This window comes from Melospiza georgiana, chromosome 15 (assembly GCF_028018845.1).
Source record: "Melospiza georgiana isolate bMelGeo1 chromosome 15, bMelGeo1.pri, whole genome shotgun sequence".
In the NCBI taxonomy this organism is placed as follows: Eukaryota; Metazoa; Chordata; class Aves; order Passeriformes; family Passerellidae; genus Melospiza; species Melospiza georgiana.
In genome coordinates, this window is record NC_080444.1 from 13882632 (window position 1) to 13895412 (window position 12781).

Below are 12781 nucleotides of genomic sequence, written 5' to 3' on the forward strand. Positions count from 1 at the left end.
GGAACCATGACATTTAAAACATAATCATGGTCTGCTCACTCTCCCTACCTCTGGTGATGTGGGGAGAGAGTCACAAGGGTGAAAGTAAGAAAAATCTTGCATTGAGATAAAAGCAGTTTAATAACTGGAATAATAATTATAAAAATTGTAGTAAAAAGGAAAATAACAGAAAGATAAATTAATTCCCAGCCAGGTTCTGAGCAGCTTTTCTCCTAGTTTATATAATGGCAATTATATATCACTGTATATTACTATGTCACTCTATGATCTGAGATATCCCTCAGTTCATTTGGGGTCAACTCTTCCAGCTGTGTCCCCTCCTGCCTCTCATTCTACTCCCTGGTGTGATGGGGTGAGGAGGAGGAAAGGCCCTGACTCTGTGTAAGCATTGCTCTGCTTTAATAAAAGCACCCCTGTGTTATCAACATTATATCCTGAATCCAAAACTCAGCACTCCGCCGGCTACTAGAAAGAAAATTAACTCTATCCCAGCCAAAACCAGATAAATACCCATTGCTGTTGGTATGCCTCTGTAGCTGTCTCATTAGCCAGGAGTGTGATTACTGGAATTACTCAGTCTTGCCCTTCTAAAGGCCACACTTTTCTAGGTTTGACTTGGTTGCAAATGGTGGAGCATCCCTGACGCTGCACTTTGAGCGGGCCCCGTTCATGAGCCAGGAAAGGACAGTGTGGCTGCCATGGAACAGCTTCTATGCCATGGACACACTTGTGATGAAGACAGAGGAGAACTCCATTCCCAGCTGTGATCTCAGTGGCTTTGTCCGTCCTGACCCAGTCATCATTTCATCACCACTTTCAACTTTCTTTAGTGACGCTCCCAGCCGCAATCCCATCGTGCCAGAAACCCAGGTAAGAACAGTGTGAGTGAGCAGGGTGGGGAATTCAGTGGGCAGGTGACAGTTCTGGTCCAAGCACAGAGCCACCACGTGTCCCCTGCAATTGCTACAGCAAATGTCTCTGCAGAGCTGCCTTTGTTCTGACAGGTGCCAGGTTTTCTAATGAGGGCTGCAGGAGATATCCCAAGGTTTATGTCACCCGGACACATTTATCTTTGATCGCCTTGCACTCTCCCGTTATCATACAACATATCAAGTATATCTGTTTATTTCAGTTGCCAGCTTAGGTGTTTGAAGAGAATTTTGCAAAGGCTTGGCATGTGGTACTGACCACAGACTGTTTCCTTATTTCTTAATTAGGACAAGGCAAACTCTGTTGGTGCTATTTTTTTCTCTGCTGTATTCAGTTTTATACTGTTAGTGGAAGTTGTGGGTTCCTATGATATTTCTTATGTTACCCTTGCATATAACTTGCAGTAAAAAATGTTTGTATCTATTTGCCATTTTGCCAGCAGTGGGCTCTTAAAAAGTTGTGTACACAGACACCAAATAATTATTTGTCAGAAATGTCACCTGAACTGTGTTGGTTTGAGAACATCCACTCACAGTAAGAGAAAGACATAAGCTCAGAAGAATACACAAGGTGATACGTTAAAAAAAAAAAAAAAGAAAAATCATTGATGTAAAGTGTTTGATGTCTTTCCTTCCCAGGTTCTTCATGAGGAAATTGAGATCCCTGGCTCTAGTATAAAGCTCAGCTACCTGAGTTCCCGCACTGCTGGATACAAATCCTTACTGAAGATCATCATGACTCAGACCCTGGTGCCACTCAATCTGATCAAAGTTCATTTGATGGTAGCAGTAGAAGGGCATTTGTTCCAAAAATCATTTCAGGCATCTCCCAACTTGGCATATACATTTATCTGGGACAAAACAGATGCCTATGGTCAGAAGGTTTATGGGTTGTCAGATGCTGTAGGTAAGTCAGCATATACAAGCTCCAAGACTTTCCAAGCAACACCTATAATTCTAAATAAGAAAACTGCAAACTTCCTTATGGAGGAGCACATGTAGACTGAACAGTTCTTGTCTCCCTGACACAATTTATCTTTCTATTATGGTTCTTTTACACATTCAGGATCATGTTCAGAGGTCTAAACTTCATCAACATGCCTGGGTTTCCTGGGTTTCTAAACCTGACTTAGAAGGTTTAGACCAGGCAATGGGAAAAACTGGCCATAGGAACTTAGGGAAACCTAATCCATCATTATAATTTTGTTTTCTTTAGTTATAAAATGATCCTCGTGCTGGACTGGCTGGCAGTCTGCAGTGCATTTGGGTTTTCACACATACCCTTATTGTAGTCTCTTGTGCTATAACACATTTGAAATGAAAATGCTGTTCCTCTAATGCTGTTCAGTCTTGTAGTTCTACAGCTATTTTTAGTTAGCTTGGTTCTAGTGGGTGGGAAGAAGAGTGATCATCATAATATTTTTCAGTTTTCATTGACTGTCTGAATAATTTTAATACAGCAGTGTTAAAAATGAGCATCAGAGCTGTGCCAATGTGGAAAGAGCAGTTTTTTTTTTTTAAATCTTAATTATTTTCTATAATTTCTAAATTATTCTTTGCTATAGTTTCACTTTCTTATGTTATTACATGGGATATTGCTTTCCTGTGTAATGCTTACAGTGTAATTTTGCTTAAATGCACACGAAGTTTTCACTGCCCTTTGGTATATAGTATGTAAAATGAATATGCTAAATAAATTCTGGAAACATCTGGCAAATTAAGAATTTATCTTGTCCTGCTATCTGATAGTTTTAATTATTTAATAAAATGTTACTATATTTTAAAAGTTTTATTTCTCACTCTCCTCTCAGCAAACCCATCACTTCCCAGTGTGAGCTATTAAAACAGAAGTGATCAGGTCCCTGCAGATTACATGTGAATGAAGTTTTAAATTTGTGTCTAGTCAAAGATCTGAATATAATATTTTAGAATAAAAGTGAGGAATGTAATTACTCCATCTTCTTGAGGGGGCTGGGGGACTGGAATACTCCTGCTCTGGACATTTCATTCAGTGTTTGTTCAGCAAGTATATTAGATTTTATTTCATTTCAGTGTCTGTGGGGTTTGAATATGAGACTTGCCCCAGTCTCATTTTATGGGAGAAGAGGACAGCACTGCTGCAAGGATTTGAACTGGATCCCTCAAACTTAGGAGGATGGTCTCTGGATAAACATCATGTACTTAATGTCAAGAGTGGTGAGTTAGTTCATTCCTTGTGTTTGCTGTTCTATATGGAATTTATATTTGCATTATACTTGCAATTTCTCCACTCTTTATTTCATCTTTAGCTCACTAAGGTATAAGATATATTTCCATTGTCAGAAAATTTCTGTAGAATTTTAACACATTTTTTACTGTTCTGCACAGGCTGAATTTCTTAAAGTCCTAATCTTTATCCTCTATTCTGTTTTTCATTTATTCCCCTGTAATATCTTTCCGTCTTCCCTGTTTTTCTCATGATAGCCACATCTATTCCTGGTTCCTTTTGCTTGACCTCCTTTTCCCCCTAACCTGAGATGCAGCTTACAAGGAGTACGAGTCTGGGACAAGATACTGAGTCTCCTTTGCCTTTCTCAATAGTCACCTGTTTGTTTTTTCCTCACCTGTTTTTTTGTCTTCCCATATCCTGATCTGAATCTTCATAATCTTTGTATCTTGCCAACAACTCTTTGGGAGCTGAATGCTCAGCATACATTTTATTTGTTCCTTGCAAAATGTCGTTTGCAGCCTTCCTGCTGCTCATTACCAAGTAAGAAAATGTATTTCTGCTTGATAAATCTAAAGTATTGTTCAGAATTGGCTAGATCAGGCTATTTGAACTCACTTCCAGTGCTGGGCAGTGGATCCACATTTGGGTCCACATGCCAACAGAGAGTGTTGCCACCAGTGGGGAGCCAGTTATGTTAGGGTCATGCAACTTCATTCCCACAAGAACGTGAAGCTGAAAGTTTCCAGCCAGATTTCCACAGTTTTTGATGCCCCAGAATACGGTCACACTGTCAGAAAATCCACTCCTTTCTTGGAGCAGGGGTCTGCTCTTTCAACAAATATTTTGAAGATAAATCCTATCTTGAAGGTATTTTCTTGAAGTCTAATAGAGATCTGTACCACCAGCTTCCCTCTTGCCTTTTATCATTGATCCTTAGCAGCCCTTCTGGGAGTTTGATCTTTCTCCTATCTTTTCATTTTCTGAGCTATCATTTTCTCTGGTTCCTCCATTTCTCATTTTTCATTTTCCATTAAAAAAGTGTGAAGGACTGAGAGGTGGAAAGAGAACAGTAAGGTTGGCACAGAATTCCAAACAAAACATGATGCAGGAAACTGGAGTGAGACACAAATAAGGAGCAGCTCTTCTCCACCCACTCAGAAACCTAAACCACAGTCCCAGGCCAGAGCTGTGTGGCAGGGTTGTCTTTCATAATGAATACCAAAGGACTCTTGAGTGTAGGTTTGGGTCTGTGGGTGTGTATGTGTGTGGGTTTTAACACTGAATCTTCATTACACCTTTATTTTTACAACTGCGAAATCCTCCTGCTCTTTTTGCACCATTGAAAAACCGAACGCCAGAGTCATTTCAATGTACAGTCCTTAAAAGCAGCTGTTGAAAAGAAAACAGCCTCAAGTCCCCTGCAATGAACAGTGGTAATAACCACTTCTTCTCCTCTCTGTCCTTAGGTATATTGCACAAAGGCAACGGAGAAAATCAGTTTCTCACTCAGCAGCCAGCTGTGATAACCAGCATTATGGGCAATGGACGCCGCAGAAGCATTTCCTGTCCCAGCTGCAATGGCCTGGCAGAAGGAAATAAGCTCCTGGCCCCTGTGGCACTGGCAGTGGGTATTGATGGAAGTCTCTTTGTTGGGGATTTTAACTATATCCGGCGTATCTTCCCCTCCAGGAATGTCACCAGCATCCTGGAGCTGAGGTAAGGCTTCACCTCAGCGCTTCACTTCTGGAGCCTGTGCTCAAATCAGCCTTTACCATTACTTCTTATAATTTTGAAAAACATTGTCGCTTTCAACCTATTTAAATTCCAGTGGAGAAATGGGGCACAGAAATGCATAGTTCAAAGTCTGTAACTTAACCTGAGCAGTGACTAAAGTGAAGGATTTAAGAGCAGAAATCAACTTGTACAGAAAGTACAAAGCATCTCTTTCTGTCTCCTTAGTAATCACTGATTCTGTCCTCCCTCAGTGCATCTTTTAGTTTGGTTTGAAAAGTCTAGAACTGACTGCCCTTAGGTACTGAGCCACAGTGACAGGCAGAGGTGTAACAATCTCATGAGGTCAGAGGGAAGCTTCTGCTGCCAGTGGTTTTGAGATCCACTTTCACATTTCTTCTCCATGCTTGTGAGTCTCTTTCTCTAGGTTGACAAGTGCAGTTCAGGTTGACATGCAGATTCATTTTGCATCATCAGAACTCTTTTTAAGATTTTAACTCTTTCCCCTTGTCCCGTGCCCTGCTCCAACCTTAAGATTTGATCACTTAATAGGGAAGGCATGAGTGTAGAATGTACCACTTCACCCATTTCTGTTCCATCTCCTTTTTTCATTTTGCCAGGAGAGGCAAGAGCTATTGCTTCAAACCCTAACTCATGTAACTGACCTTATACTTACAGCACTACTGAGTATTTGCAGAAAAATGAGGGAAAATTGCATACCCTGGATGTCTGCTGCCCCTCCTGGAGCCCACTCAGGCAGCAGCATTGGTGCTACTGGAAATTGGATACAACTGCAAAGTACATTGAGTGAATTTAGGTCACAAGTCTTTTTTTAATGATATGACCAATAAGCAATTCCTCTGCTTCCACATTTAGTTTTTAATTAGTGGGGAAAAGTGCAAAATGATTGGACTGTTAAAGAATAGGAGGCCTAGCTCTATTTTACACCTCTCTTCCATTCATGTCATTCTGTTGATGTCACTATTGTGAATTCTGATTCTATAGAAAAGAAAAGAGATCTGATTCAGGCCAATTCAACTCTGAAATCACTCTCTGACACCTACCTCATACACCATCAGGCTGCCTCATTATATTTTTTTTTTAAAGTCATGGATCATCCAGTGCTTTCTGCTAGCAGCTCAGTTTAAACCACAGAAGGTAGCTGGCATGGAAGTGTGACCTGCTATAAATATTTATATCAATATGCACTATAACTCTGCATTATACAGAATATGCTAATTATTCTTTTTCTAAGCTGTTCGGATCATTTTATCTTTGTAGTAAATAGGACTACAGCTTTATAGGTGAGGAGAAACATTTTCAGATTAGGATATTTCTTATAATGCATTTATATGCACCTCACCAATATCAGCCAGTGAAAGTTTGCTAGCCCACCTTGTGTTTGAAAATGTTGCCTCAAAATTTACAACAATATTAGTGTGAGTACTTTGCTTCGTCTCTCTGTGAGAGAGATTGAAGGGAACGTGGGTTTTTATCATGTGTGAGGGAAAATTGGAAAGGACATCAGTAAAGAAATAGAAGATGGATTTTTATCTGCTGTTGTCCACTTCCTCCTTTATGAAAGTCTGTTTTCCATAGCATAGTTTCTTTAGCTTCTGTTATAACTAGAAGCTATTAACAATGAAGCTGATGCATTGTGAGTGCTGTTGGACAGCTGCAAAGGACTTGACATACAGATTTTTAGGATTTGCATTATGATGTCTTTTACCCCCCGTTCCTCTAAAGGGAATTAAGGTCCATTCCAGCAAACATAATCTATAGCAGTAATTGTGATTCATTGCTCATCTTGAAATCTGCATGAGTTACATGGGTAAGAGTTTGAAGATTTGAGCCATTTAAGTGTGAATGAGAGCCGAGTCTTCAGCTCATAACAAGTAATTTGGGTTATGTTGCAATCAGTACATCCTCAAATATTGCAAACCAAAAACATCGCTTTGTTTAGATTTCACAGCTGATGTCCTTTTGGTTTCACATAAGCCCCTATAAATCTTGAGTAGTGCCTTTATGTGTCAGATATATCCCAGTGTGCACATTTCCTTCACACTGTGCTTTGTGAAGGTGCCTGGTTGAATGTCCAGCAGGAATTTGGGCTGCACTGCACTGCACGTGGGGCTGCAAGCTGGGGCTGTGCCTGGAGTGCTGCAGCTCAGGAGTCACAAACCCCCTTGCTCTGTTCAGTGCATATTCCTGAATGGAAATTACACCAACACAGTGAGATGCTGTGTGAGTGGAGAGTGTGTTCATTTTCTTGTGGGAAGTAGAGAGCACTTTTCCTTGGGCTTTGTGTCTGGGCAGTAAGCTGTGGATCAGTTAATGCTGTTTATCTCCCATTGTACAGTACCTTACTGCTCACTTAGAAGGGGTTTTTTTACCCTGACTTTGGCTTTGATAGGCTTAACAGACACCAAGGAGCATCCAAACTTGCTTTAAGCAATTATTTTAGAGACTAGGAGGAGAGAAAAACAAACTGCATAGTAAAAATGTGTCTAGAAATGGCCTGTTAGAGAACTATTTGATTAAAGAAGTTGCCTCCAACTGGCAGACAATGTCCAAAACCAGTACTTCCCCCTGCCCAGCTCTGTATTCAGAGAACTGCCAGTTTCTCTCACTCCTAGCCCCCAAGCTACACACATTTCCATGGGAAAATTCTTTCAGTGGTTCAGAAATTTTCCTAAATATGAGGGGAGGGGGGTGGGGGCAGGGGTGTCCTATAGGGAATTAGCTTGCAGCTCTACCCCTCCAAGTCACTCTTCATCTGGAAACGAAGCTAAGGCTAGTGCTGAAAAGAGATATCTTCTCCTGTGTCCTTTTGTAAAATAAAACAAATACTATGTTTGCTTTACCATCTATTCTTCAGCTAACTGTTTGTTCTTTTTTCTTCTGTTCCCTTTCTATAAAGAAATAAAGAGTTTAAACATAGGTAAGACATGAGCTCTTTCCCATATAATTTGATATGGTTTGTTTGCTTCATTGTGTTTGCTTTTTGTGTTGTGCTTCTTGTGTAATGTTATGTTCTTCATGTACCATATATAGAAACATTTTTATGTGCTAATTGTGTGTTATGAATATGATAAGCATTAGCAATTACGAAATGCAGTCAAAAAGCAGCCAATAAGTCCTGACAGTAATTAGAAATTTCTAGTAGAATGCAAGTATAATGAACCCCAAACTAACTTCTAGATAAACACCTCTCCCTGCTGTCTATAATTGGTCTAAATGGTCAAGGTAAACTACAACAGCATTTTCACAAATGCCAGAAAGGTTCACAAAAGCACTAATGACTGCATATAGGTCAAAAACTCATTTTCTGGTCATTAATGATTTTCTGAACCCGCTGTCTTTTGCCATAATTTAGTTTATATTTCTTTTTTCAAACCCATTTAATAGCCAGCCTGTGGGGCTGGCTGTGTGCAACCACTAGAAGCAGTCACTGTGAGATTCAGGAGGGAGGCCTGACCCTCCTGCATGTCAGGAGGAGAGCACTAGGACTTCTGGATGGCTGCAGCATAGGAAACACTTGTGCCTCCTGACATGCCACACCTGGGACAGGGATCATATTCACCCTGGAGGAAATTAAGGGCAAGAACAAGAAGAGTTCTTGTAAACTGTTTCAGTGTCCTGTGCATTACCCTTTTTAAACCATACTTTCCATTTCTGTGACAAGTTGATGGAATAGATGGTCTGGACTAAACAGGATCATTTCCCCTTAGCAATATATTTTGGCATAGAAACACCCCTAACTGTTCTTATCTGGGTGAACTCATTCACAATTTGCTGATGATTATTGGTGATGCTGGAGGCTCCTCATTTGCTTTAACTAAGCCTAGTTAGTTTTCCATCTGCTTAGAGATTTGCTGTGGACAACTTCTCTTTTGGTAAAGCTTAAAGAAAAGCTGCTGTTGAAACAGAATTTGATGCACCTGTGAGAAGAACAGGGAGAATGAGCTGCACTTGCTGCTGGGTCCCAGGTCCCTCAGAGCAGAGTGAGGCTGCAGGTGGTGTGACCACACATTCACTCGGGGCTGGAGGCACAGACATTATTGGCAGTGGCCTCTGAGCTACCCTGAATGCCATGGAGAATCTTTTAAAGCAAGTTACAATCCTTGGCCTTCTATAATTCAAGTAAAAGATTGCAAGGGTGCAGAGAAAAGAGAGGCAGAGCTCTTTAATTGCTCGCATGCCAGTTTGAGAAATATTGAGTACTCATTTATAAAACAAATCCCTGTTTGAGGTAATAGTCTCATTGATTCTTTGGGAGCACAAAGAGTGCATGTTACCTTCCAGCAGGCATTTTCTGTCAAATTCCCTCAAAAATTTGCTTTGAGTTTTCCACTATCACTGTTCTCTGACCTAGTTCAGGAAAGAGGGGAGGAGTATGGAACAGGTCTGCAGCTCCAGTAAGCTGCTCTCTGATCTGGAACCAAAGCTTGTGACTGATCCCTGGCACAGCTGCCCTGGGGGAGATTCCAGAGGAGAAAGGCAGGGTGAGTTCCATGGATGTACCATGACTGCAAGAGAGGAGAGGGAATATTCCCATATCCCATGTTCTGCCATTGCTCTTTACCCTGACTCATGTCTTATCCCATCCTGGGCACACCTAGGGCTGGCTGAGGGCAGAGGAGAGGCAGGGGTGGGCACAGCCTGGCAAAACCATGTGTAAAACAAGAGACCCTTCCATTCCTGCAGGGTGGCTGCTGCTCCCCTGGGCACTGTGTGAGCAGCTCTCTCTCAGCACTGAGTCCTGCAGGACCCTCCCTTCCAGGGGCAAGCAGCAGTGTCTGTGCCCAGCCCCAGCCTGTGCCCAGCTCCTGGAGGTGCCCATTTGGCCAGGATGGAGGATGTACCTTTTTGCACAAGGGCCTTGCCAAAGGCACCAGCTGCAGGGCAGCCTTGAGCTAAGTCTGGGTGTGTTTGTGAGGTGCAGCACAACACCAGTGCCACAGCAGAGTGTTCTTCAGTGTGAGGGGAAAGCATGGTGGGAGAACAGAGCAGAGTTTGGAAAGGGTTTGGAAGCAATGACAGACATGCAGGTGTTTTTATGGCTCAGATACCTGGGAGACTGGAGGAATCTCTAAAGTGGAAAGAGCTATTTTTCTATGGAGCATTATTTTGGAGGGATGAGAAGGAATGTGGTAAGGGTGTAGTGAAGAGGTGCAGTCTGCTGCTGAAGATAATAAGACAAACTTGGGGAATAATGAGATTGTCCTCTAATCTCAAGCATGTCACTAGTTTCCCTGCATAACTTTGTCTACACCACTTAACCTCTCTGTGCCTCAGTTTCCTCCTCTGTAAAATGGGTGCTACACCCATCTTTTTAAAGTACTCTGAGATCCATGCATGAAATAAACCTGCCAAGTATTTTTTTTTGTTTATTGTATTTCTTCATCTCTAATTTCTACACTCCTAGACTTCAGCAGATGGTATTGCCTCTGCCTACTGAATTGAGATCCAACCAATCTCCTTCCTACTTTCTACAGTCTTAGAACAAACCACTATTGACCTAAACCCATGGCATGTCAAAGACTGGCATAGAGGAAAATAACTGTAGAAAGTGATATTTTGGGGCCTCCTCATTCCTCCACACGTGGTCATGACCACATGGCCACAGTTATCTTGGTGTGCCGATGGATCCATCTGCCGAAAGTGGCTTTATGATAGTTTCAGCGATTCTGCTCAAGAAATGGCCTAATCCATCATAGCTTACCTCTGTGTATCCTCACTCTTGGAGATGGGCACTTTTGCCACATGAAACTAGGAGTGTGGATATTTGGAGGCAAATATCTCTGGTTACTGGTAAGTAACCTTCATTTTTTTTCTTCCCGTCTTCATTTGTCTTCTATGCTTTGAAACCATCATTGACCTTATTTACGCTCACCCATAGGCTCCAAAGGCTGGAAAATCCACATCATGCTTAAAATCCAAATAAACTGAGTAAAACTAGCCAGGCAAGATTTTGAAAATATTTCTGCATTGCAGTTCTGTGTGTGTGAATGTATATATATTGTGAAGATTGACATTTCTCAATTTGCAGATGATTTGCTAAAGTAGTTCCAAAATGTGACAAGCTGTCAAAAAACATATATTTCAGAAGAGAAGTAGCTTTCCATATGAGCGCCCATTCCAATCACAAACTGAGGACCAGTTTTTCAATAACAGAAGGTTTGGAGTTAAAGTCAGACACTTGGGGTCTCTGGTTTTAGTTATATAACCAACTTCATCTGCTGTAAATGAGATTCTTGATAAGAATGAATGAGAACAAATTTGCTTTAGAAATAAATTTGTTATGCCTCTGCCTTCTATTTATACAAGACCTCACAAATCTTGTGGCGTAATCTAAGTAACTCAGAAGCTGATTCTTTGATCCTACTCCTATGACTTCTGCTTCCAAAGGAAGTTTAAACAAGGCAGCGGAAGGGGGGAAACAGATAAGCTGAAGAGAATTGACCTGGAGCAGATCTAAAGGGCTAAAGAGATCAAGAGGAAAGACTGCTGTGCAGCTCTGGCTTATTGGGCTCTGCTGTGCAAGGTTCAGTGTAGAAGAATGAGTGAGATTTAAAATTACAATCCCTCTGAGCACTGACCAGGCCCTAATCAAGTCAGGTCCTCAGGTGATGGTCCTTCAGACCTCACCTCCGTACAAAGGTGTCAGACTTTCTTTCCAGATCTTTCTGTGCCTGATGAGTATCCAAGCTCTGAAAGCCTGTGAAGTTTCTAGACTGCTCAGCTGTTTCTGTTTTATGCTTTCTTTTTCTCTAAAGCAACAATCCTGCTCATAAATACTATCTGGCCGTGGACCCTGTTTCAGGCTCCCTCTACGTGTCGGACACCAATAGCCGACGGATTTACAGAGTCAAGTCCCTCACGGGCACGAAGGACCTTGCTGGTAACTCTGAAGTGGTGGCAGGGACAGGAGAGCAGTGCCTGCCCTTTGATGAAGCCAGATGTGGGGATGGAGGGAAGGCAGTGGATGCAACCCTAATGAGCCCTCGAGGTAAAGGAGGAAAAGAAGCCTGAGAGAATGGCTGTGTGCAGCTAGGCTGGATGTGGAAATAATTATCTGGCAATTAAATCACTCCTTGCTTGGTGATTTTTATTCTGGGCTTTAATTACAGTGGATTGGCAAGTGTTCGTGCTTTGTTTAGTTAAAGCAAACTTTATTACCCCGGCAGTGAGTGCTGCAAAAGGAGAACAGAACACAAATTAGCAGGGTACCGCTCACTCCAAGAAGCCAGCGTGTGAACTGGGAAACTGATTACTGTTTGAGATGCAGTCTTTGGGGAGAGAAATTGCTTGCTGTGTCTTTTCTCTGAGTTTTTCCTCCATGTATCTCCTTTTTCTTCAGAGTCAGAGAAAAAAATAAAAGGATTTTTGCCCTTTCGAGTTTCTAATTTTTGACAAAAGGTTTTCAAGATGATATAGAGATTTGGAGATGTGTTTAAGGCTTTTGTTTTTTCTCTCTTGTTTCATCTTAATTGTAAGGATGAATTAATCAGGTGTATTGCCATGTGTTTCAAACATCTTTGGGTTTTTTCAGTGGCTGAAAATAACTAGATGATCATAAAGGTACACAAAAATGGAAATTCCAGTTTCTTTGTCTAGGAAGTAGTTTCAGTTAACACGTAGAAATTGAAAAGATGAAGCTGTATCTTCTCTCACTGCCCAGTGGGATGAGCACTGCAACCAGTTGAGGACAGAATTTTTTTTAGATCAATATTTTATTTTCAGCCTGAGAAATGGACAAGGCAGTGCACCAAATCAAAGCAGGAAAGAAAGGCAAGTGAGAAAAAGGCTGCCCTCCTTCCCAACAGGCAGCAGCATCTGTGTGTTCTTGCAAGGGAGCACCCTTCCATTCTGTGCCTTTCCTCTCTAAGGACTCACAGTGTGACAGGCA

General features: G+C 41.6%; 1 protein-coding gene across 16 annotated transcripts in view; it reads left to right on the forward strand.

Annotated features, from left to right (window-relative positions):
* Nucleotides 1-12781, forward strand: part of TENM2 (teneurin transmembrane protein 2) — a 617488-nt gene that overhangs the window by 580054 nt on the left and 24653 nt on the right. For 13 of the 16 annotated variants that reach the window (XM_058034869.1, XM_058034857.1, XM_058034858.1 and 10 more), the window contains 6 exons: nt 609-870; nt 1569-1836; nt 2982-3125; nt 4605-4854; nt 7790-7810; nt 11649-11881. In XM_058034869.1, the coding sequence (XP_057890852.1) occupies nt 609-870; nt 1569-1836; nt 2982-3125; nt 4605-4854; nt 7790-7810; nt 11649-11881 (1178 nt within the window). The remainder of the gene's footprint in view (nt 1-608; nt 871-1568; nt 1837-2981; nt 3126-4604; nt 4855-7789; nt 7811-11648; nt 11882-12781) is intronic. The other 3 variants (XM_058034859.1, XM_058034862.1, XM_058034864.1) reach the window with 1 other exon arrangement.